Source organism: Macaca nemestrina, chromosome 12 (genome assembly GCF_043159975.1).
Source record: "Macaca nemestrina isolate mMacNem1 chromosome 12, mMacNem.hap1, whole genome shotgun sequence".
Taxonomy (NCBI): Eukaryota; Metazoa; Chordata; class Mammalia; order Primates; family Cercopithecidae; genus Macaca; species Macaca nemestrina.
Window position 1 is genome coordinate 74,061,229 of NC_092136.1, and position 25,394 is coordinate 74,086,622.

Genomic DNA, 25,394 nt, shown 5'->3' on the forward strand with positions numbered 1-25,394 from the left:
AACAGAAGTTTGAGAAAAGCAGAGGGAAAAGTAAAAGAGACTTTGTCTTGCACCATTGGCACTGGCTCGGCCATAGTAAGGTAAAGCAACAAGCAGGCTCTTAAGGTCTCCGAGTCCAGGCCTAGGTTCCTGGACAGCATTTCTGGGCCCACTCTGGGCAAGAGTGGAGTCCACTGCTCTGAAGGGTGAGTCCCAGGCCTGGTAGCATTTACCACAAGCTAAGGGAAGATTCCTTGGGCTTTAAGCAAATATTGTCAGTGGCCTGGCAGAAACCCCCATGAACTGGTGGTGGTAGCCACAGAGAGGCTCCTCTGCCTGTTGAAAGGGGAGGGAAGCGTGGGAAGGACTTTGTACTACGGTTTGAGTGCCAGCTTAGCTGCAGTAGAAGAGAATATTGTGTAAATTGCTAAGGTGCTTCACTCCACTCCCTGGCTCCCAGATAGCATCTCTGGACACGCCCAGGGCCTGGGGAAACTTGCCACCCTGAAGGGAAGTTTGCCCAGTGCTGTGTTGGCTTCAGGTCTGACACAGCACAGCACCAGTGGTGGGGGCCACAGGGGGGCTTGTATCACCACACCCTCAGTTTCAGATGGCTCAGAACAGAGAGAGATTCCACATGTCTGGGAGAAAGTAAGGGAAAAGAACAAGAGTCTCCAGCTGGTAATCCAGAGAATTCTTCCAGATCTTACCTAAGACAACCAAGGTGGTGTGCGTACAAGTTTGCAAAACTCACAGCATTATAGGGCTTGGGGTCCAAGTCCCTTCAAATACCTGGAAAGCCTTCCCAAGAAGGACAAGCACAAATAAGCCCATATTATGATGACTATAGTAAATCACCAAAGACATTTAAGAGTGTCAACATGATCCAGGAAAACATGACCTCACCAAATGAACTAAATAAGGCACCAGGGACCAATCCTGGAGAAACAGAGATGTATGACCTTTCAGACAGAGAATTCAAAACAGCTATTTGGAGGAAACTCAAAGAAATTCAAGATAATATAGAGAAGGAATTCAGAATTCTATCAGATAAATTTAACAAAGAGATTGAAATAATCAAGAATCAAGCAGAAATTCTAGAGCTGAAAAATATAATTGATATACTAAAGAATGCATCAGTCTCTTGAGAGCAGAAAGGATCAAGCAGAAGAATTAGTGAGCTCAACAGACTCTTTGAAAATACTCAGAGAAGACAAAAGAAAAAAGAATAAAAAAACAGTGAGGTATGCCTACCAGATCCAGAAAATAGCCTTAAAAAGCACAAATCTGTGAACTATTGAAGATGGCCAAATAGGAGCAGCTCCAGCCTCCAGCCCCTGCGTGAGCGACACAGAGGACAGGTGATTTCTGCATTTTCAACTGAGGTACTGGGTTCATCTCACCAGGGAGTGCCGGACCAGTGAGAGCTGAAGCAGGGTGAGCCTCACCTGGGAAACGCAAGGGGGAAGGGAATCTCTTTTCCTAGCCAAGGGAAACTGAGACACACAACACATGGGAAATCGGGAAACTCCCACCCTAATACTGTGCTTTACCAAGAGTCTTAGCAAACAGCACACCAGGAGATTATATCCCACACCTGGACGGGAGGGTCCCACACCCACGAAGCCTCCCTTGTTGCTAACACAGCAGTCAGATCTAACTGCAAGGCAGCAGCGAGGCTGGGGGAGAGGCACCCGCCATTGCTGAGGCTTAAGTAGGTAAACAAAGCCACCAGGAAGCTCGAACTGGGTAGAGCCCACTGCAGCTCAAGGGGGCCTGCCTGTCTCTGTAGACTCCATCTCTGGGGACAGGGCACAGCTAAACAAAAAGCAGCAGAAACCTCGGCAGAGGTAAATGACCCTGTCTGACAGCTTTGAAGAGAACAGTGGATCTCCCAGCATGGAGGTTGAGATCTGAGAATGGACAGACTGCCTGCTCAAGTGGGTCCCTGACCCCTGAGTAGCCTAACTGGGAGACATCCCCCACTAGGTGCAGACTGACACCTCACACCTCACACAGTGGGGTACACCCCTGAGACAAAGCTTCCAGAGCAAGAATCAGACAGCAACACTCGCTGTTCAGCAATATTCTATCTTCTGCAGCCTCTGCACCTGATACCCAGGCAAACAGGGTCTGGAGTGGACCTCAAGCAATCTCCAACAGACCTACAGCTGAGGGCCCTGACTGTTAGAAGAAAAACTAACAAACAGAAAGGACACCCACACCAAAACCCCATCAGTTCGTCACCGTCATCAAAGACCAAAGGCAGATAAAACCACAAAGATGGGAAAAAAGCAGGGCAGAAAAGCTGGAAATTCAAAAAATCAGAGCGCATCACCCCCTCCAAAGGAACACAGCTCATCGCCAGCAACAGATCAAAGCTGGACGGAGAATGACTTTGACGAGTTGAGAGAAGAAGGCTTCAGTCGATCAAACTTCTCAGAGCTAAAGGAGGAATTACATAACCAGCACAAAGAAACTAAAAATCTTGAAAAAAGAATGGAAGAATGGATAACTAGAATAATCAATGCAGAGAAGGCCATAAATGAACTGACAGAGATCAAAACCATGACATGAGAAATACGTGACAAATGCACAAGCTCGATCAACTGGAAGAAAGAGTATCAATGATTGAAGATCAAATGAATGAAATGAAGCGAGAAGAGAAGTCTAGAGAAAAAAGAGGAAAAAGAAATGAACAAAGCCTCCAAGAAATATGGGATTATGTGAAAAGACCAAATCTATGTCTGACTGGTGTGCCTGAAAGTGAGGGGGAAAATGGAACCAAGTTGGAAAACACTCTTCAGGATATCATCCAGGAGAACTTCCCCAACCTAGTAAGGCAGGCCAACATTTAAATTCAGGAAATACAGAGAACGCCACAAAGCTACTCCTCAAGAAGAGCAACTCCAAGACACATAATTGTCAGATTCACCAAAGTTGAAATGAAGGAAAAAACGTTAAGGGCAGCCAGAGAGAAAGGTCAGGTTACCCACAAAAGGAAGCCCATCAGACTAACAACAGATCTCTCGGCAGAAACTCTCCAAGCCAGAAGAGAGTGGGGGCCAATAGTCAACATTCTTAAAGAAAAGAATTTTCAACCCAGAATTTCATATCCAGCCAAACTAAGTTTCACAAGTGAAGGAGAAATGAAATCCTTTCAGACAAGCAAATGCTTAGAGATTTTGTCACCACCAGGCCTGCCCTATAAGAGCTCCTGAAGGAAGCACTAAACATGGAAAGGAACAACTGGTATCAGCCATTGCAAAAACATTTCAAAATGTAAAGACCATCGATGCTAGGAAAAAACTACATCAACTAATGAGCAAAATAACCAGCTAATATCACAATGACAGGATCAAGTTCACACATAACAATATTAACCTTAAATGTAAATGGACTAAATGGTCCAATTAAAAGACACAGACTGGCAAATTGGATAAAGAGTCAAGACCCATCAGTTTGCTGTATTCAGGAGACCCATCTCACGTGCAGAGATACATATAGGCTCAAAATAAAGGGATGGAGGAAGATCTACCAAGCAAATGGAGAACAAAAAAAAGCAGGGGTTGTGATCCTAGTCTCTGATAAAACAGACTTTAACCATCAAAGATCAAAAGAGACAAAGGAGGCCATTACATAACAGTAAAGGGATCAATTCAACAAGAAGAGCTAACTATACTAAATATATATGCACCAAATACAGGAGCACTCAGATTCATAAAGCAAGTCCTTAGAGACTTACAAAGAGACTTAGACTTCCATACTTACAAAGAGACGACTTAGACTCCCATAATAATGGGAGACTTCAACACTCCACTGTCAACATTAGACAGATCAACAAGACAGAAAGTTAACAAGGATATCCAGGAATTGAACTCAACTCTACACCAAGCGGACCTAATAGACATCTACAGAACTCTCTACCCCAAATCAACAGAATGTACATTCTTCTCAGCACCACATCACACTTATTCCAAAATTGACCACATAGTTGGAAGTAAAGCACTCCTCAGCAAATGTAAAAGAACAGAAATTATAACAAACTCTCTCTCAGACCACAGTGCAATCAAACTAGAACTCAGGACTAAGAAACTCAATCAAAACCGCTCAACTACATGGAAACTGAACAACCTGCTCCTGAACGACTACTGGGTACATAACGAAATGAAGGCAGAATTAAAGATGTTCTCTGAAACCAATGAGAACAAAGATACAACATACCAGAATCTCTGGGACACATTTAAAGCAGTGTGTAGAGGGAAATTTATAGCACTAAATGCCCACAAGAGAAAGCTGGAAAGATCTAAAATCGACACCCTAACATCACAATTAAAAGAACTAGAGAAGCAAGAGAAAACACATTCAAAAGCTAGCAGAAGGCAAGAAATAACTAAGATCAGAGCAGAACTGAAGGAGATAGAGACACAAAAAACCCTCCAAAAAATCAATGAATCCAGGAGCTGGTTTTTTGAAAAGATCAACAAAATTGATAGACCGCTAGCAAGACTAATAAAGAAGAAAAGACAGAAGAATCAAATAGATGCAATAAAAAATGATAAAGGGGATATCACCACTGACCCCACAGAAATACAAACTACCATCAGAGAATACTATAAACACCTCTACGCAAATAAACTAGAAAACCTAGAAGAAATGGATAATTTCCTGGACACTTACACTCTCCCAAGACTAAACCAGAAAGAAGTTGAATCCCTGAATAGACCAATAGCAGGCTCTGAAATTGAGGCAATAATTAATAGCCTACCAACCAAAAAAAGTCCAGGACCAGACGGATTCACAGCCAAATTCTACCAGAGGTACAAGGAGGAGCTGGTACCATTCCTTCTGAAACTATTCCCATCAATAGAAAAAGAGGGAATCCTCCCTACCTCATTTTATGAGGCCAACATCATCCTGATACCAAAACCTGGCAGATACACAACAAAAAAAGAGAATTTTAGACCAATATCCCTGATGAATATCGATGCAAAAATCCTCAATAAAATACTGACAAACCGAATCCAGCAGCACATCAAAAAGCTTATCCACCATGATCAAGTGGGCTTCATCCCTGAGATGCAAGGCTGGTTCAACATATGCAAATCAATAAACGTAATCTAGCATATAAACAGAACCAAAGACAAAAACCACATGATTATCTCAATAGATGCAGAAAAGGCCTTTGACAAAATTCAACAGCCCTTCATGCTAAAAACTCTCAATAAATTCGGTATTGATGGAACGTATCTCAAAATAATAAGAGCTATTTATGACAAACCCACAGCCAATATCATAATGAATGGGAAAAAACTGGAAGCATTCTCTTTGAAAACTGGCACAAGACAGGGATGCCCTCTCTCACCACTCCTATTCAACATAGTGTTGGAAGTTCTGGCCAGGGCAATCAGGCAGGAAAAAGAAATAAAGGGTATTCACTTAGGAAAAGAGGAAGTCAAATTGTCCCTGTTTGCAGATGACATGATTGTATATTTAGAAAACCCCATTGTCTCAGCCCAAAATCTCCTTAAGCTGATAAGCAACTTCAGCAAAGTCTCAGGATACAAAATTAATGTGCAAAAATCACAAGCATTCTTATACACCAGTAACAGACAAACAGAGAGCCAAATCATGAATGAACTTCCATTCACAATTGCTTCAAAGAGAATAAAATATCTAGGAATCCAACTTACAAGGGAAGTAAAGGACCTCTTCAAGGAGAACTACAAACCACTGCTCAGTGAAATAAAAGAGGACACAAACAAATGGAAGAACATACCATGCTCATGGATAGGAAGAATCAATATCATGAAAATGGCCATACTGCCCAAGGTAATTTATAGATTCAATGCCATCCCCATTAAGCTACCAATGACTTTCTTCACAGAATTGGAAAAAAAACTGCTTTAAAGTTCATATGGAACCAAAAAAGAGCCCGTGTTGCCAAGACAATCCTAAGTCAAAAGAACAAAGCTGGAGGCATCACGCTACCTGACTTCAAACTATACTACAAGGCTACAGTAACCAAAACAGCATGGTACTGGTACCAAAACAGAGATATACACCAATGGAACAGAACAGAGACCTCAGAAATAATACCAAACATCTACAGCCATCTGATCTTTGACAAACCTGAGAAAAACAAGAAATGGGGAAAGGATTCCCTGTTTAATAAATGGTGCTGGGAAAATTGGCTAGCCATAAGTAGAAAGCTGAAACTGGATCCTTTCCTTATGCCTTATATGAAAATTAATTCAAGATGGATTAGAGACTTAAATGTTAGACCTAATACCATAAAAACCCTAGAAGAAAACCTAGGTAATACCATTTAGGACATAGGCATGGGCAAGGACTTCACGTCTAAAACACCAAAAGCAATGGCAACAAAAGCCAAAATTGACAAATGGGATCTCATTAAACTAAAGAGCTTCTGCAGAGCAAAAGAAACTACCATCAGAGTGAATAGGCAACCTACAGAATGGGAGAAAATTTTTGCAATCTACTCATCTGACAAAGGGCTAATATCCAGAACCTACAAAGAACTCAAACAAATTTACAAGAAAAAAACAAACAACCCCATCAAAAAGTGGGCAAAGGATATGAACAGACAGTTCTCAAAAGAAGACATTCATACAGCTAACAGACACATGAAAAAATGCTCATCATCACTGGCCATCAGAGAAATGTAAATCAAAACCACAGTGAGATACCATCTCACACCAGTTAGAATGGCAATCATTAAAAAGTCAGGAAACAACAGGTGCTGGAGAGGATGTGGAGAAACAGGAACACTTTTACACTGTTGGTGGGATTGTAAACTAGTTCAACCATTATGGAAAACAGTATGGCGATTCCTCAAGGATCTAGAACTAGAAGTACCATATGACCCAGCCATCCCATTACTGGGTATATACCCAAAGGATTATAAATCATGCTGCTATAAAGACACATGCACACGTATGTTTATTGCGGCACTATTCACAATAGCAAAGACTTGGAATCAACCCAAATGTCCATCAGTGACAGACTGGATTAAGAAAATGTGGCACATATACACCATGGAATACTATGCAGCCATAAAAAAGGATGAGTTTGTGTCCTTTGTAGGGACATGGATGCAGCTGGAAACCATCATTCTCAGCAAACTGTCGCAAGAGCAGAAAACCAAACACCGCATGTTCTCACTCATAGGTGGGAACTGAACAATGAGATCACTTGGACTCGGGAAGGGGAACATCACACGCCGGGGCCTATTATGGGGAGGGGGGAGGGGGGAGGGATGGCATTGGGAATTACAACTGATGTAAATGACGACTTGATGGGCGCTGACGAGTTGATGGGTGCAGCACACCAACATGGCACATGTATACATATGTAACAAACCTACACATTGTGCACATGTACCCTAGAACTTAAAGTATAATTTAAAAAAAATTTTTTTTTAAATAAAACATAAAAAAAAGCACAAATCTAATGGCCTTAAAGAGGAGGTAGAACATGGCCGGGCGCGGTGGCTCAAGCCTGTAATCCCAGCACTTTGGGAGGCCGAGACGGGTGGATCACGAGGTCAGGAGATCGAGACCATCCTGGCTAATATGGTGAAACCCCGTCTCTACTAAAAATACAAAAAACTAGCCGGGCGAGGTGGTGGGCGCCTGTAGTCCCAGCTACTCGGGAGGCTGAGGCAGGAGAATGGCGTGAACCCGGGAGGCAGAGCTTGCAGTGAGCTGAGATCCGGCCACTGCACTCCAGCCTGGGCGACAAAGTGAGACTCCGTCTCAAAAAAAAAAAAAAAAAAAAAAAAAAGAGGAGGTAGAACATGATAGGGATAGAAAGTTTATTCAAAGGGATAATATCAGAGAACTTCCCAAACCTACAGAAAGATACCAACATTCAAGCATAAGAAGGTTATAGAACACCAAGTAGATTTAAGCCTAAGAAGCCTACTTCAAGGCATTTAATAATCAAATTCCCAAAGATCATGGATCCTAAAAGCAGCAACAGATAAGAAACAACATACAATGGAGCACCAATACCTCTGGCAGGAGACTTTTCAGTGGAAACCTTATAGGCCAGGAGAGAGTGGCATGACATATTTAAACTGCTGGAAAGAAAAAAAACACACACACACATACACATACACACAAAAACTTTTACCCCAGAATAGTAGATCCAGCGAAAATATTCTTTAAGCATGAAGGAGAAATAAAAACCTTTCCAGACAAACAAAAGCTGAGGGATTTCATTAACACAAGATCTGTCCTACAAGAAATGCAAAAGGAAGTTCTTCAGTGTCAAAAAAAGGATGTTAATGAGCAAGAAGAAATCATCTAAAGGTCCAAAACTCACTGGTAATACTAAGCACACAGAAACAATAGCATAACACTGTAGTGGTCATGTGTAAACTTCTCTTGACTTAAGTAGAAAGGCTAAATGATGAACCAATAAAAAATAATAATTACAACAACTTTTCAAGACATAGACAGTATAATAAGACATAAATAGAAACAAGAAAAAGTCAGTTGGGGGACAAAGTTAAAGTGTTGAGTTTTTGTTAGTTTTCTTTTGGCATTTTGTGCAATCAGTGTTAAGTTGTCATCAGTTTAAAATAATGGGTTATAAGATAGTATTGGCAAGCCTTATGGCAACCTCAAATCAAAAAAATATACAATGGATACACAAAAAATAAAAAGCAAGAAATTAAAACATATTACCAGAGAAAATCACCTTCAGTAAAAGGAAGACAGGAAGGAAAGAAGGAAGAGAAGACCACAAAACAAGAAAACACAACAAAATGGCAGGAGTAAGTCCCTGCTTAATAATAACAGTAAATGTAAATAACTAAACTCTCCAGTAAAGACAAAGTAGCTAAATGTATGTAAAAACAAGACCCACTAATTTGCTGCCTACAGGAAACACACTTCATCTAAAAAGATACACATAGACTAAAAATAAAGGGATGGAAAAAGATATTCGATGCAAATGGAAACCAAAAAGGGGAAGGAATAGCTATACCTATATCAGACAAAATAGATTTCAAGACAAAAACTATAAGAAGAGACAAAGAAGATAATTATATAATGATAAAGGGGTCAATTCAGCAAGAATATATAGTGATTACAAATATACATGCACCCAACACTGAAGCACCCAGATATATAAAGCAAGTATTATTGGAGATAGAAGCCAATACAGTAATAGCTGGAGACTTCAACACCCCATTTTCAGCATTGGACAGATGTCCCAGACAGAAAATCAACAAAGAAACATTGGACTTAATCTGCATGGTAGCAAAAATGGACTTAACAGATATTTACAGAACATTTCATCCAATGGCTTCAGAATACACATTTTTATCCTTAGCACGTGGATCATTTTCAAGTATAGACCATATGTTAGGTCACAAAACAAGTCTTAAAACATTTTTTTTAAAATCTTGAAATAATATCAAACATCTTCTCTACACATAATGGAATAAAATTAGAAATCAATGACAAGAGGAATTTTGGAAACTATACAAACACATAGAAATTAAACAATATGCTACTAAATGACCAGTGGGTCAATGAAGAAATTAAGGTGGAAATTTTAAAACTTTCTTGAAACAAATGATAATGGATACAACATACCAAAACATATAGGATACAGCAAAAACAGTACTAATAGGAAAATTTGTAGCTCCAAGTGCCTACATAAAAAACTAGAAAAACTTCAAATAAATAACCTAATGATGCATCTTAAAGAACTAGAGAAGCAAGAGCAAACCAAACCCAAAAGTAATAGAACAAAAGAGATAATAAAGATCCGAGCACAAATAAATGAATTTGAAATGAAGCAAACATTACACAAGACCAATGAAACAAAAAGTTGGTTTGAAATCAAGCAAACATTACACAAGACCAATGAAACAAAAAGTTGGTTTTTTGAAAAGATAAACAAAACTCAGAAACCTTTAGTTAGACTAACCAAGAAAAAAAGAGAAGACCCAAATAAATAAAATCAGAGATGGAAAAGGAGATATTACAGCTGTTACTGCAGGAATTCAGAAGATCGTAAGTGGCTACTATGAGCAGCTACATGCCAATAAATTGGAAAATCTAGAATAAATGGATAAATTCTAGACACATACAACCTGCCAAGATTGAGTCATGAGGAAATTCAAAACCTAAACAGACCAATAACAAGTAATGTGATTGAAGCCATAATAAAAAGTCTCCCAGTAAAGAAAAGCCTGAGACATCATGGCTTCACTGCTGAATTCTACCAAACATTTAAACAACTAATACCAATCCTATTCAAACTGTTCGGAAAGATAAAGGAGGAGGGAATACTTCCAAACTCATTCTATGAGGCCAGCATTACCCTGATACCAAAACCAGAGAAAGACACATTAAAAAAAAAATTACTGACCAGCCTGGCCACCATGGTGAAACCTCATCTCTACTAAAAATACAAAAAATTAACCAGGCATGGTGGCAGGCACCTGTAATCCCAGATACTCAGCAGGCTGAGGCAGAAGAATCTCTTGAACCCAGGAGGCGGAGGTTGCAGTGAGCCAAGAAAGCGCCACTGCACTCCAGCCTGGGCAACAAAAGCGAAACTCCGTCTCAAAAAAATCGATAAAATAAATAAATAAATAAATAAATATAATAATAATAATAATACAGGCCAATATATCTGATGAATATTGATGCAAAAATCCTCAACAAAATACTAGCAAAACAAATTCAACAGTACATTAAGAAGATCATTCATCGGCCAGGCACAGTGACTCGTGCCTGTAATCCCAGCACTCAGGGAGGCCAAGGTGGGCAGATCACCTGAGGTTGGGAGTTCGAGACCAGCCTGATCAACATGGAGAAAACCCGTGTCTACTAAAAATACAAAATTAGCCGGGCATGGTGGCACATGCCTGTAATCCCAGCTACTCAGGAGGCTGAGGCAGGAGAATCACTTGAACCCGGGAGGTGGAGGTTGCAGTGAGCCAAGATCGTGTCATTGCAACAAGAGTGAAACTCCATCTCAAGAAAAAAAAAAAAAATTCATTCATTATGGCCAAGTGGGATTTATCCCAGGGATGCAAGCATGTTTCAACACACACAAATCAATGTGATACATCACATTAACAGAATGAAGGACTAAAACCATATGATCATTTCAATTGATGCTGAAAAAGCATTTGATATAGTTCAACATCCCTTCATAATAAAAACCCTCAAAAAACTAGGTGTAGAAGAACCACACCTGATCATATTAAAAGCTATATATGACAGACACATAGTTAGTATCGTACTAAATGGGGAAAAACTGAAAGCCTTTCCTCTTATATCTGGAACATGACAACTTTTACTACCATTATTCAACTGATTACTGGAAGTCTTAGCTAGACCAATCAAACAAGAGAAGGAAATAAAGGGGATCCAAACTGGAAGGGAGGAAGTTGAATTATCCTTGTTTGCAGATGATATGATCTTATATTGGAAAAACCTAAAGACTCTACCAAAAAATGATTAGAACTGATAAGCAAATTCAGTAAAGTTTCAGGACCTGAAGTCAACATACAAAATTGGTAGCATTTCTATATGCCAACAGTGAACAATTTGAAAAAGAAATAAAAAAGGAATCCCATTTACAACAGCCACCAATAAAAGTAAATACCTCGGAACTAACCAAAAGAAGTAAAAGATCTCTACAATAAAAACTATAAAACACCAATGAAAGAAATTGAAGAGGCACTTAAAAATTGAAAGATATTCCATGTTCATGGATTGGAGGAATCAATATTGTTCAAATGTCCATAGTACTGAAAGTATTCTAAAGATTCAATACAATCCCTATCAAAATACCAATGACGTTCTTCACAGAAATAGAAAAAAACTATCTTAAAATTTATATGGAACCACAAAAGACCCAGAATAGCCAAATGTATCCTGAGCAAAAAGAACAAAACTAGAGGAATCACATTACCTGACTTCAAATTAAACTAGAAAGCTATAGCAACCAAAACATTATGCTACTGGCATAAAAATGGACGCATAGACCAATGGAACAGAATAGAGAACCTAGAAATAAACCCACACACCTACAGTTAACCCATTTTCGACAAAGATGCCAAGAACATACACTGGGAAAAAGACAGTCTCTTCAATAAATGGTTTTAGGATAACAAGATATCCATATGCAGAAGAATTAAACTTGACTCCATCTCTTGCCTTTTATTTGAATTAAATATAAGACCTCAAACTGTGAAACACCTACAAGAAAACATTGAGGAAACTTTCCAGGACACTGGTCCGGGCAAAATTTTCTTGAGTAGTAATATCCCACAAGCACAGGCAACCAAAGCAAAAATAGACAAATGGGATCACATCAAGTTAAAAAGCTTCTGTACAACAAAGGAAACAATCAACAAAGAGACAACCCACAGAATGACAGAAAACATTTGCAAACTACCCATCTGACAAGGGATTAATAATCAGAATATATAAGGAGTTCAAACATCTCCACAGGGAAAAATCTAATAATCTGACTAAAAAATGGGCAAAAGATCTGAATAAACATTTTTCAAAAGAAGTCATTCAAATAGAAAACAGGCATATCAAAAGGTACTTAACAACACTGACCATCAGAGAAATGCAAATCAAAACTACAATGAGATATCATCTTATCCTAGTTAAAACGGCTGTTATCTAAAAGTCAGGCAATAACAAAAGCTGGTGAGGATGTGGAGAAAAGGGAACCCTCGTACACTGTTGTTGGGAATGTAAATCAGCACAACCATTATGAAGAACAGTTTGGAGGTTCCTCAAAAAACTAAAACTAGAGCTACCATATGATCCAGCAATCCCAGTGCTGAGTATATACCCAAAAGAAAGGAAATCGGTATATCAGAGAGATATCTGCACTCTTATGTTTGTTGCAGCAGTGTTCACAATAGCCAAGATTTGGCAACAACCTACATATCCATCAACAGATGAATGGATAAAGAAAATATGGTACATATATACAATGGAGTACTATTCAGCCATTAAAAAGAACGAGATTCTATCATGTGCAAGAACATGGATGGAACTGGAGGCCCTTAGGTTAAGTGAAATAAGCCAGGCACAGAAGGACAAAAATTGCATATTCTTACTTATTTGTGGGATCTGAAAATCAAAACAATTGGACTCATGGACACAGAGAGTAGAAAGATGGTTACCAGAGGCTAGGAAGGATAGTGGGGGTCTGGGGGAGAGGTGGGGATGGCTAATTGATACAAAAAAAAAAAATAGAAAGAATGAATAAGACCTAGTATTTGGTAGCACAAAAGGGGGGCTATAGTCAGTAATACTTTAACTGTACATTTAAAAATACCTAAAAGAGTTTATTATATGCCTGTACCAAAATATCTCATGTGCTCCATAGATATATACACCTACTATGTACCCACAAAAATTATAAACTAAAAAGTTTTTAAAGATATCACTTTATACCTACCAGCATAATGAAATTTAGAAAAATTATAAAGTAAGATAATACCAAATATTGATAAGGACATAGGAAGACAAGAACCCTTATGTACTACTTGTGTGAGGGTACACTGAAGCAACTATTTTGAAGAACAATCAGGTGGTAATTTTTAAAACTACATATATATATGCTCTGTCATCCATCAATTCCACTTCTGGGTAAATATTTCAGGAAAACCCTGGCACAGTGGTATATGCAAAAGATGTTCATAAGGTTGTTCATTGTACCACTATTTGTAGTAAGAGAGTTATAAGCAACCTAAGTGTTCATCAGTAATGGAAGAGATGTGTGAAATGTGTTTAGAGCATATACTGTAGAATACTAAGCATTAGTTAAAAGTCAATAACTAGGCCAGGCGCGGTGGCTCACGCCTGTAATCCCAACACTTTGGGAGGCTGAGGCGGGCAGATCATGAGGTCAGGAGATCGGGACCATCCTGGCTAACACAGTGAAACCCCGTCTCTACTGAAAATACAAAAAATTAGCCGGGCGTGGTGGCAGGCGCCTGTAGTCCCAGCTACTCAGGAAGCTGAGGCTGGAGAATGGCGTAAACCCTGGAGGCAGAGCTTGCAGTGAGTGGAGATCGCCGCTGCACTCCAGCCTGGGCAACAGAGCGAGACTCCATCTCAAAAAAAAAAAAAAAAAAATACAGCAAGAAGGAAAACTCTTAAATATATTTTACAAAGATAAATACATATATCCAGGAAAATATATCCAAGATAAGAGTAGATATTTATATGAAAATAGGAAATGGGAATAGGAATTAAGGATGAAAGAAAACAAATAAGAGGGCAAGAAGAGCTTTGAAGAGATTAAAAATTATACTGTATTAGGACCTGAGTTGTATTGTAAACAGAAGTCTCTGCTCCTAAGTTATACATATGTACACATGATAAAAAACCCAAGAATAAGCTTCAATCTTTCAGTCTAAAGAATCATTGATACATAATTTTAAAAATTAAAACCAATCTGAATTATTGTTAGAGTTTATTACATTATGGGAAGTGATGGGAGTAGGGTGGCTTTATAGATACACGCATATTAACATTTTCTTATTAAAAAAGAAGACATGTATTTGGTTGATTATAGGTGTTGATAGACAAAAGTGAGTTTTAAAATGTGAATTAAAAGTTTTAGGGTAATAGCCAGGTGCAGTGGTCCCAGCTACTTGGGAGGCTGAGGCAGGAGGATCACTTGAGCCCCAGAGTTCAACAACAGTTTGAGCACGGTCGTGTCACTGCACTTCAGCCTGGGGTGATAGGGTAAAACCCTGTCTCTAAACAGAAAAAAAAAAAAGTTTTAAGGTAACCATTAGAGATCTAGACATGAGATTTCTTTCTTTAAATGATTAGTGAAAAGATTGGAATTGAAAGAAAACTTAGTGCTCACAAGAAGAAAAGGCATAGGTAAATAGAAAACACACTAATAGTAGAAATAAGGTGAAATATATCAATAATCACCATGTGAGTTAAATTCTTCTATGAAAAAAGACTCATTAAGACTCATATTAGGAAAAATATGCAGTACTATACTGTTTTTAAGATATCCTAAAATAAATATATCAAACAAAACAGAGGCCCAAGTCAAAACCAAAATTATTTATCTACCTGGGATATTTTACAATGATTAAAATACATAATCTACCAAGATAAAAGTCATAAACCTAATAACAGAGAACCAAACCAACTTCATCGTAAAAAAAAAATGCCAGAAATGCAAGGAGATACTGACAAATCTACAATAGTGGGGATAGACTTTAATATACCCATTTCCAAAGTTAACAAACTAAGTAGACAGAAAATTATTTTAGGGAGAATCTGAAAAACATAATTGTGCCTTTTATTAAGTTGTTATTATTATTATTTTTAGAGACAGGGTCTCTCACTCTGCTGCCCAGGCTGGAGAGCAGTGGTGTGATCATAGCTCACTGTAGGCTCAAGGGATCCTCCTGCCTCAGCCCCCAGTAGCTAGGACTACAGGCACATGCCATCACACCCAGCTAATTTTTAAATTTTTTATAGAGATAGGGTCTCGCTCTGTCATCCAGGTCAGAGAGCAGTGGCGTGATCATAGCTCACTGCAGCCTCAAGGGATCCTCCTGTCTCAGCCCCCAGTAGCTAGGACTATAGGCACATGCCATCACACCCAGCTAATTTTTAATTTTTTAAAGAGATAGGGTGTTGCTCTGTCATCAAGGCCAGAGGGCAGTGGCGTGATCATAGCTCACTGCAGCCTCAAACTCCTGGCCTCAAAACAATTCTCCAGCCTTAGCCTCCCAAAATAACTGCCACTGTGCCTGGCCAGTTATTAATATTTTTAACTTGGAAATTCATCTTTCTTTATTCTGCTTTGGAATGCTGGAGCTGAGGCTCTCAAAACCATATTTCTGCTTTGACCACTGGTTTCCTGTTAGACTCTGACAATATGGGTGGTGCTAAAGGGAGACTGCAAAGCTGGAAGAGGAAAAAGGGGCTTATCTCTTCCTATCTGCTTCCCATGGGTTTCCTGACTGCTTGTGATTCCTGTGAATGCCACTGGAATAATGTGATTTTTGGTTTGTTTTGTTTTTGCTGTAGTCTAGCAAGTCTTTCCTCAGCAGTAGCTGAATCTAGTTTGCAGTTTTTCCAACTTTTATAAACTTGCTTCACTGTGACTCCTCCATAGGTACCAGCACCAGCTGGCCAGTATCCTTTTCTCAGCTACGCAAAGCCCATCACAACTCAGAGACACCAAGAGCCAAGCAGCACCTCTTACCCAGAGGTCTAAATTTCAGGTGTCAGGAGCACCTCTTCCAACCTTCTAAAGTTGCATAATTTCAACCTCATTCTACAAAGAAAACTCCAGGCTCAGGTGGTCTCATGGTGAATTCTTCCAAACTTTAAGGAGAAAATAATAATAGTATATAAACTTTCCTAGGAAATGGAAAAAAATGAACACTTCCAAACACATTTTATCAAGCAAGCATAACCTTGATTATAAATCCTAACAAGAATACTGTAACAAAAGAAATCAGTACACCAACACATCTCCCAAATATAGATGCAAAAATCCTTGGCAAAGAATCCGCAAATTCAATTCGTGATATTCATCGTGACCAAGTGAGACTTTCAGAATAAACTCTCAGAAGTGTATTTCCACTATGAGGCTAGAATTTCTGGAACAAGGGGTGTCACTCACCTGTCCGGTCAACATCCTTTTTCATGGGCAGTACAGTATAATCCAGTTGCTCATCTGAGTCCTCAAGCATCCTTGGCTTGGACTGCAGCATGAATTGGGGCTCTTTCTGGGGACTTCCCCCGCCTCCATTCCAGTCCACTGACTCGTCAGAGAGCTGAACTTGCTGTAGGTATGGGATCCGGATAATCCTGTTTTCATCCAGGCTTAACTTCTTCAGTCTTCAATTAAGGAAAGTGAATATAGAATCATAGCAATAATGATACCTCAGGATTGTTTACCAAGCCACTTTAGGGAAAAAACATGGAATCAGGCTCAGATACTTATTCCTCTTGTGTGGCGTTGAGCCAGTGACTTACTGTCTCTGGAATTCAATATCCCTGTCTCTAAAATGGGATAATATTTATTAACCTTTCAGGGCTCTTGTGAAGATTAAATGAGGCAATATGTAAATGGCCTGGCACAAATTAGTATTCAGTAAATGGTAGTTGAATCCAAAGTAAATTTTCCAGGGAAGTAAAGCTTAACAATGTAAATGCCACTATTTTATTTACTTCAGTTAGAACTCAGGAATTAAATTTGTCTTTCTTATTCTCATTATTTTAAAAAATTTTCCTGTCTCTACTGTCAGGGTCTGGATCCTATCCTGGGTAAAATCTCCTCCTGTTTTCCTTTCTCTTTGCTGCTTCTAATTCAGTCATGTGATCAGAAATGTCCTCACTGATGGCCATTTTTATGGAGGAGCCAAAGCTCAGAGGGGAGAAATGACTTACCCATGGCCACAGAGTAGAGATAAATTGTGGAGCTAGGGTTTAAGCCCAAGCCTTTTGGCTTCTAGAACAGCACTGAGTGTGAGCAAGCCTGGGGATTAGAGGAGCCCAAGCAGAGAAAGGCTTATGGCTTTACCTCCTGAGCCCAGCCAGGCTGGCAAAGCAACTGGGGTTGGAGAGTCTGTTGTCATCCAGCATCAGTGTCTCCAGCGCTGGGAACCTCAAGATGTACCTCTTGCTTGTCAGCGATGTTACAGATGCCTCCCTGTGAGTTCAAAGATCTTGGGTAATGAGCAAGGTCGAGGGACAAACTCCACCATTCCCAGGAAGCCATGGAGGACAGGGAATCAATTAGGAGGCCTAACCAGCTTAGGAACTGTTCTAGTGCCCAAAAGAGGTCCCCACAGGGATGCACAGAAAGTATAATTCCTTCCCCACCTTCTCCTTTCCCAAACACTATTATACATACCATATCGTCTTCTGTATGGAGAAAGGTTACATACATCATTGAGACCAGGTTAGGGCAGGGTGGGGGATTGTATAGGTAGTGCTTATTGAAAATGCCAGAGTGAAAGAGGTATGACCAAGCTGGAGGGAGCATTCTGCTGGAGATCACTGCACAATTTTGACTCAGGAAGACTCCTTGTTATGCTGTGTCACCTAGTAGACTGGTAACTATGGGAGCACCAGGAGACAATGCCCTTGTTATAGACCATAGCTTTGCCAACTAGTAGGGTAAAGTAGGGTGGATTGAGGGCACCATCCCTGGCTGCAGTGAGGTTCTCTTCTCAAGTGGCTTCATAAAATGAACACACAAATAAGGACTGGAGAAGTTTCTTCTTAAACTCAAACTCTCTGAAGATTCCCAGAAATACCTAAGAGTGAGATTTAGGGGAGTGATGCCCTGAATTACAGGGGTGGGCAGGAAGTGGTGGCATTTTAAGTACTGCCATTAATGTGACCTCATTTGTGTCCTCCAGGTAGATGAGACCTAGGTAACTCTCTTCCACACAGGCAGATGATGCAAATAACATTTTCATTCTTCCCTCCATACTGTATGCCACCAGTACACCAAAATAGTACACATAGGCACAAATGCATACAGTATACACATATATAAGCCACAAACACACACACACAACTAGAGGAAGGGAAACAAACATTTCTTTAGCACCTACTGCATTTCTGGCATTGTGCGATGTGTTTTGTATGTGTTATCCAAGGATAGGTATTATATACCTCCTTTACAGATTAAGAAAATGAAGCTCAGAGCAACTTGCCTGGTCTCATAGCTAGAAAGTGGGACAACTCAAACTAGAACCTGGGTCTGCCTGACTCCAAATCCCATGCCCTTTCCACTGCCAATCACACCTCTCACATTCACACCTACCAGCCCCATGTGGATTAAAGGATGGGGAAGTGGAAGGGGGAGCTGATGTCTGAGCTAGAGAGAGCTTAACGAAGGTTGGCAGTGAGTTCAAAAGCTAGGACAGTAATGTATACCTGAAGTCTGGGATATTTCACAGGTGAATTTAGAAAGGGTATATTCTAAATGAATGTATTACTAATTAATTCATTCATTCACACTCATGAATTTCTTTAACATATATTTATGTGGCCAGGTACTAAGAATACGAATAAAAGAACACATCTCTCCCCTCTAGGTGCTTACAGTCTGTGGAGTAGGTGGACACACAGCCTGCAGTGAGACAAACACTATAAAAGAAGTATGTGGGGAAGGCACCTATTCAGGAAAAGCAATGTTAAAGCAAAACCATGAGGAATGGAAAGTGAATTGTCATGCTCTTAACCAATGTGAAAGAAAGAGAACAGGGAAAAAAAAAAATCTCTGGCCGGGCACGGTGGCTCACGCCTGTAATCCCAGCACTTTGGGAGGCCGAGACGGGCAGATCACGAGGTCAGGAGATCGAGACCATCCTGGCTAACACGGTGAAACCCCGTCTCTACTAAAAAAAAAAAAAAAAAAAAAAAAAAAAAAAAAAAAAAAACTAGCTGGGCGAGGTGGCGGGCGCCTGTAGTCCCAGCTACTTGGGAGGCTGAGGCAGGAGAATGGCGTAAACCCTGGAGGCGGAGCTTGCAGTGAGTTGAGATCCGGCCACTGCACTCCAGCCTGGGTGACAGAGCGAGACTCCGTCTCAAAAAAAAAATAATAATAATAATAACAATAATCTCTTTGTGGCTGGATCTGTAACAGTATTAGAAGCTATAGGCAGCCATGTTTCCCATCATAGCGTCTAGAAAGACACAGGCAGCCCACCTGTAAAGAAAAATGTGGCAAGTCACGGAGAAGAGGAGATGTGAAAGCTGAGAGACAGAACTTCCAGGCTGCTCCACAGTCCTCAGGGCCTACATTCAGTATGACCCTAAAGCACAGCTGTGAGATTCCCCAATGTTCTTACAATCAATTCCCCCCTGACTTTTTTTCCGTATCCTAACACTGACAGACTTCTATAGATTATGACAGTTCTGACTGGAAAAAGGGACAGGTCAGATAAACTTTCAGAAAGAGACCTGGCAACAGTGTGGGGAACAGGCTTGAAGTCCAAAGACCAGAGACACTTAACAGAGAAGGCAGGAAGCCTTTATAGTTCATAATATTTCAAGGTCACGGATGTGCCCTTTCCTCTTTCTGGAAAGACCAACTTTCATACACTGAATTTTTAATCTCTGAGAGCTATTACAGAACAGTGCACAGCACCTCTGTTGATTTATAATTGATTGGCCAATCTTTATTTTACTGCAGTGAAATATGAAACAGCTAAGAAATAAGCCTTTAAAAAATTCCTCTTAAGCTCCATAATGCAGAAGTTGGCTCTGTCTTGTCTCTTGTGACAAGTTACACTACTTTGCTTTTTAAAGTTCCACCCTAATTATAGCATGGGAAAGTTTCATTTTTTGTGTCTAAAATAGACATCTTAAAATAGAGGGGCAGCCATCAGATGGGTGAGAAGACAGATGCCTACCTTCAGAGGAAAGCAGCAGGCTTTCCCACCGAGCCCCTCCTGTTGCAGTTTTGGAAGAAAAGCTCTTTGAAGTGGCAAAGTCTGTCCGTAGTGGAGAAGCCAGGGTTTCTAGCTGTTCAGAGTGGTGCTATTTTTATTATCAGTTCTCTTGCCAAACAGAATTAATACTACTTAAAATCTGAGAGATTTAATGAAGGTTTTTCAGAAGCTAAGGGTATGTGCAGTGGCTGGATTCAGCAATGGGAATTTGTGTACCATATTAGAAGATGCATGGGAAGTGGGGCCAGGATCCCTGAGCTCTGGCTCGGGTGCTGCTGCAGCTTTGCTTGCTGTGTGACTTCTGGCTGGTGTTGAGCATCTCTGGGCCTAGATCCTCTATCTATATGGTAAAAGGGGATTTATTTTACTTTACACTATAAGACTTTGGATCAGGCTAAAAATATTGCTCAAAAGACTGAACCAAGGGCTGCAACAAATAAGATGAAACTTAGCAAGCACTTACATTAGGACAAATGTCAGATCAGCTTCTGTGTTAAGATATAGAACATCAACTGTGCAAACACACAGAATAAGGGAGACATGATTTAACAGATTATGTGTAAAAGAGGATTATGATGTGGCTACTAAAAAGCTAGTGCTCTTTTAGGTGGCGCTATTTGGAATATAGTGACTAAAAGAAAGGAGGTAACAATTCATCCTCTGCTCTGTGCTGGTGGTGCCTGAGAACACCAACTTGTATGGTCTGAAGCAGAAAGGGAGTAGGCCTAATGAAAGAGCCAAAGTAGCAGATTTCAGCTCAAAACAAGTAATAGTCTAAAGATAGAATGGGTCAAATATGATTCCCCTAACTCATCCAGACAAAGAAAATAGCAAGAGATGGAGACACAAATAGTTCAGAATAGATGAGGTATATGATGAATTGAAAAAGTGAAGAGAAAGGAGGATAGAGAAGCAGACAGAGTCAGGCCATAAAAAGCCTTGAGCGATGTTAATGGAGTTTATCTTTAGGACAGTGGGAACCTGCTAAAGGACTTTAAGCAGGGCAGTGATAGAATCACATGTGCATTTCAGAAAGATCACTCTGGCTGACAGATAGGAGGATGGGTTGGGAGGCAAGAAACTGCAGACTGGGACCAAACAGGAGGATAACAGGAATGAGCAGGTTTGAGAAGAATTTAGAAAGTACAATTCACAGCACCTGGTGATTGAATGAATGTGTGGAATGAGGGAGGCTGAAATGGGGCTAATGCTCAGGTTTCTAGCCTGGACAACTACATAGTAGATGGGAAGAAGTGCCAGTCAATGAGGCCAGGAAAGGAAAGAAAGGAATAGAGAGTGAGGAGGGCTTTTTGGCATGGGGATGTGTGTGAGGAGTTTGATAAGTAGGCTAAACAGGCTTATAGTTGAGAAGACTTGCGAGGAGAGGAGGCCACCAATAAAGAGTATAAAGATTAAGAAAAATAGTAGGTTGAGGGTGGATGACTGGGGAGCACCAAAGTTTAAGAGGCTGGCAGAAAAGGAACCCACAGAGCATACTGAATCTAGATAGATGAGTGGGATGAAAATAATGACAATGGTATTTGTCTGGAGCCCCACAGCTTTATTTTTATTTTTGTAGAGACAAGGTCTCATTACGTTGCCCAGGATGGCCTCGAACTCCTGGGCTCAAGCAATCCTCCTGCCTCAGCTTCCCAAAGTGCTGGGATTACAAGTGTGAGTGACCATGCCTGGCCAACCCACAGCTTTCAAAGTGCGCTGATTTCTTTTTTTTTTTTTTTTTTTTTTTGAGACGGAGTCTCGCTCTGTCCCCAGGCTGGAGTGCAGTGGCGCGATCTTGGCTCACTGCAAGCTCCGCCTCCCGGGTTCACACCATTCTCCTGCCTCAGCCTCCTGAGTAGCTGAGACTACAGGCACGTGCCACCACGCCCGGCTAATTTTTTGTGTTTTTAGTAGAGACGGAGTTTCACCATGTTAGCCAGGATGGTCTCGATCTCCTGACCTCGTGATCCACCCACCTCGGCCTCCCAAAGTGCTGGGATTACAAGTGTGAGCCACCGCACCCGGCCCCAAAGCGTGCTGATTTCAATCACTACTCTGATGCAGGTAGGAATACATTTATTCTCCCCCTCATATATAAGAACATGGAAGTGCAGGGTGGGGGAGACTTACCTTATTTTATGTAACTAGGCTTTCCACTGAAAACAACTAGAATGATGAATAAAATATAAAAAGAAAAAAGATCCATCATTTTATTTATTTTCTTTTGTAGAGATGGGGTCTTGCTATGTTGCCTAGGCTGGACTTGAACTCCTGGCCTAAAACAATCTTCCCACCTTGGTCTCTCAAGTAGCTGGCAACTACAGGCACACACCGCCATTCCCTGTGGTGGTGGATCCATCATTTTAATATGTATAAGAGATGTGAAGAGAGTAAGGAAGCAGTATGCCAAATCTAAAAACCCAGAGGGAGAAACTTAACATAGGAAGCCACTGAAGCCTTGAGGGCATTTACTTATCCTGTTGAAACTGAACTATGGTTTGACAGTATCATGGGGCTAGAGAATCAAAGCCCGGGTACCCTGAAGGTGGGGAGTTTAATCAGAGACCCTTAAATGAATTTGGGATCCTAAAGGGATACACCCTCAGGGTGAAATTAACCAAAACTAAACCCATTCTCCTTATCCCATAGCCAGGAGAAAACTGTCTTGGAGTGAACAGAGAAGGAGAAGGGGAAGGGCAGACTGGTCCTCTTGTAAAACTATAGCCCAAATCTGTATCATCAGAGTGGTTTAGAAAACACCCAGTCAGGAATTTAGCTTAAGCTTCTTCCATACTGAGTGACCCTAGGTACCAAAATAAATAGAAAGGTTTATAGTGTTGCAAACTAAATAATGTGGGACCAACTCTTTCCTGAGTAAAAAACTAGAAAACCCAGACAAAATATACATTTAAAAACAATCTGCCTTAAGGTACCTGGGAACTAACAAGCTGTGAAGAATTATGGTGCTAAGATTTGAAAAAAGAAGGAAATCCAAAGGGGTTCATGCAATACTTTTCCCCTAGGACTGTCTGCTGACTCCAGAAGTGGCTGAGAGGCTGAGAAGTTGAGCAGAGATTCTGACAACCATAGTGGGCCAGCGGCCGAAAACTGGAATCCAAGGCATGCCACAGAATGGAAGCCTGACTGCTCATGCTCTAAGTTAGGTCATTAGAAAACCAAACCCTCGAAGGATATATATACTAGAAATAGTATGGACCTTGCAGAGACTGAAGACTAGCTTCAAATAATTTCAATGTTTATAATTGAAATGAGATGATTTGAAATTATTAGTGATGTAGATCACCAGAAAACCCTTGATCTGGTAGGAAAAAGGTGATTTGAGTTGTCCAAAGAAAGAGCCATGGCCTCTCATTCAGTTCCTATTTATATTTAACTTAAAACTAATTAAGCTCAAATAAAATTGAACATTCAGTTCCTATATCACACTAGCTACATTTCAAGTGCTCAAGAGCTCAATATGCCTAGTAGCTAAACTATGAACAACACAGATACAGAACATTTCCAACATTGTAGTCAGTTCTACTGAACAGTGCTAAATTCAGCCTTGTAAGGATTACTAGACAGTGTCTGCAAATTGGTGCTAATATCTGTGGATATGAAAGGCATGGTAGACCATGCCTCACTCAAAAATGGGGGATCATAAAGGTCAGATGGAAGAATGAAAATTTAGCCAAAGTCTGTTTCACAACGGACCAGTGGAGTCATAAATCTACCTTGTGGTTTCTCCTCAGTTCCTGAATGTGTAACTGAAACAGACATACTAAACAACTGGCAGAACACCCACATTTATTTACTGAGCAACAAAGTATAGTCCATTATAGTAGGAAGTGTCCAACTGAAACCCCAGGAAACTTTCTTCCCAATAGTAAACCAAAAACAATACTGAATCCCTGAGGTAATTGCAGAGATTACTGCCATCACTAAAGACCAAAAAGATGGAAGGATAGTGATTCCTATGACATCTCTGTTTAATATCTCTTGTTTATTTAACTTGTGAAGAAGATATCCTTTGTTTATTTAGCTTGTACAGAAAACAGGTTTTGAAGAATGATTGTAGATTACTGTAAGCTTAATCAAGAGGTGACTCCAACTTTCAGCTGCTATTCCAGATGTGGAATCTTTTTACTGGAACAAATCAACCCAGCCCCTGGCACTGTGGATACAGCTAAGGACCTGTCAGATATTTCTTTCTCTTTATCAATTAACAAAAACTACCAGAAGCAGTCTGCTTTCACCTGACAGGGACAACAGTACACCTCTGTCCTTTTCTCTTGGGGCTATATCAACTCTGGGATCTTCTTGGTTATTTTGATATCCTACAGAATATCATGCTGATTGGACCTGGCAAGCAGGAAAAGTTGCAAACACCCTAGATGCGTTAGTAAGATACCTTTGTGTTACAGGATGGAGGTAAGCCCCCTCCCCCATCAAAATTCAGAGTGTTATGATATGGATTAATTTTTTGTTGTTGTCCAGGTATCTGAAGCATGTTGTGATATATTTCTAATGTGAAAGACATAATCCTATACCTTGCTTCTTATTTATCTGACACTACTTGTAAGAAAAAAAATCACAAAGTTTCATTGGCCTTTTTGGATTTTATATTTATTTATTTTATTTATTTATTTATTTATTTTTTGAGATGGAGTCTCACTCTGCCACCCAGGGTTGGAGTGCAGTGGTGTGATCTTGGTTCACTGCAACCACTGCCTCCCAGGTTCAAGCAATTCTCCTGCTTCAGTCTCCCGAGTAGCTGGGATTACAGGCACCCGCCACGACATCTGACTAATTTTTGTATTTTTAGTAGACACGGGGTTTTGCCACATTGGCCAAGCTGGTCTCAAACTCCTGACCTCAAGTGATCCACCTGCCTTGGCTTCCCAAAGTGCTGGGATTACAGGCGTGAGCCACCGTG

At 40.3% G+C, this 25,394-nt stretch overlaps 1 protein-coding gene and 1 pseudogene across 11 annotated transcripts in view; one reads left to right on the forward strand and one right to left on the reverse strand.

Moving 5' to 3' along the window:
* LOC105468749 (X-ray radiation resistance associated 1) overlaps positions 1-25,394 on the reverse strand; it is a 104,266-nt gene that overhangs the window by 41,984 nt on the left and 36,888 nt on the right. For all 11 annotated transcript variants that reach the window (XR_011610931.1, XM_071075302.1, XM_071075300.1 and 8 more), the window contains 2 exons: positions 17,572-17,700; positions 16,669-16,886 (listed from right to left, as the gene is read on the reverse strand). Coding sequence is in view for 10 of the 11 variants with exons in the window: in XM_071075300.1 (XP_070931401.1) it covers positions 16,669-16,886; positions 17,572-17,700 (347 nt within the window). In the remaining variant the exon portion in view is untranslated. The remainder of the gene's footprint in view (positions 1-16,668; positions 16,887-17,571; positions 17,701-25,394) is intronic.
* The window catches only part of LOC105468748 (large ribosomal subunit protein eL31-like), a 56,207-nt pseudogene that overhangs the window by 24,776 nt on the left and 6,037 nt on the right, over positions 1-25,394 (forward strand).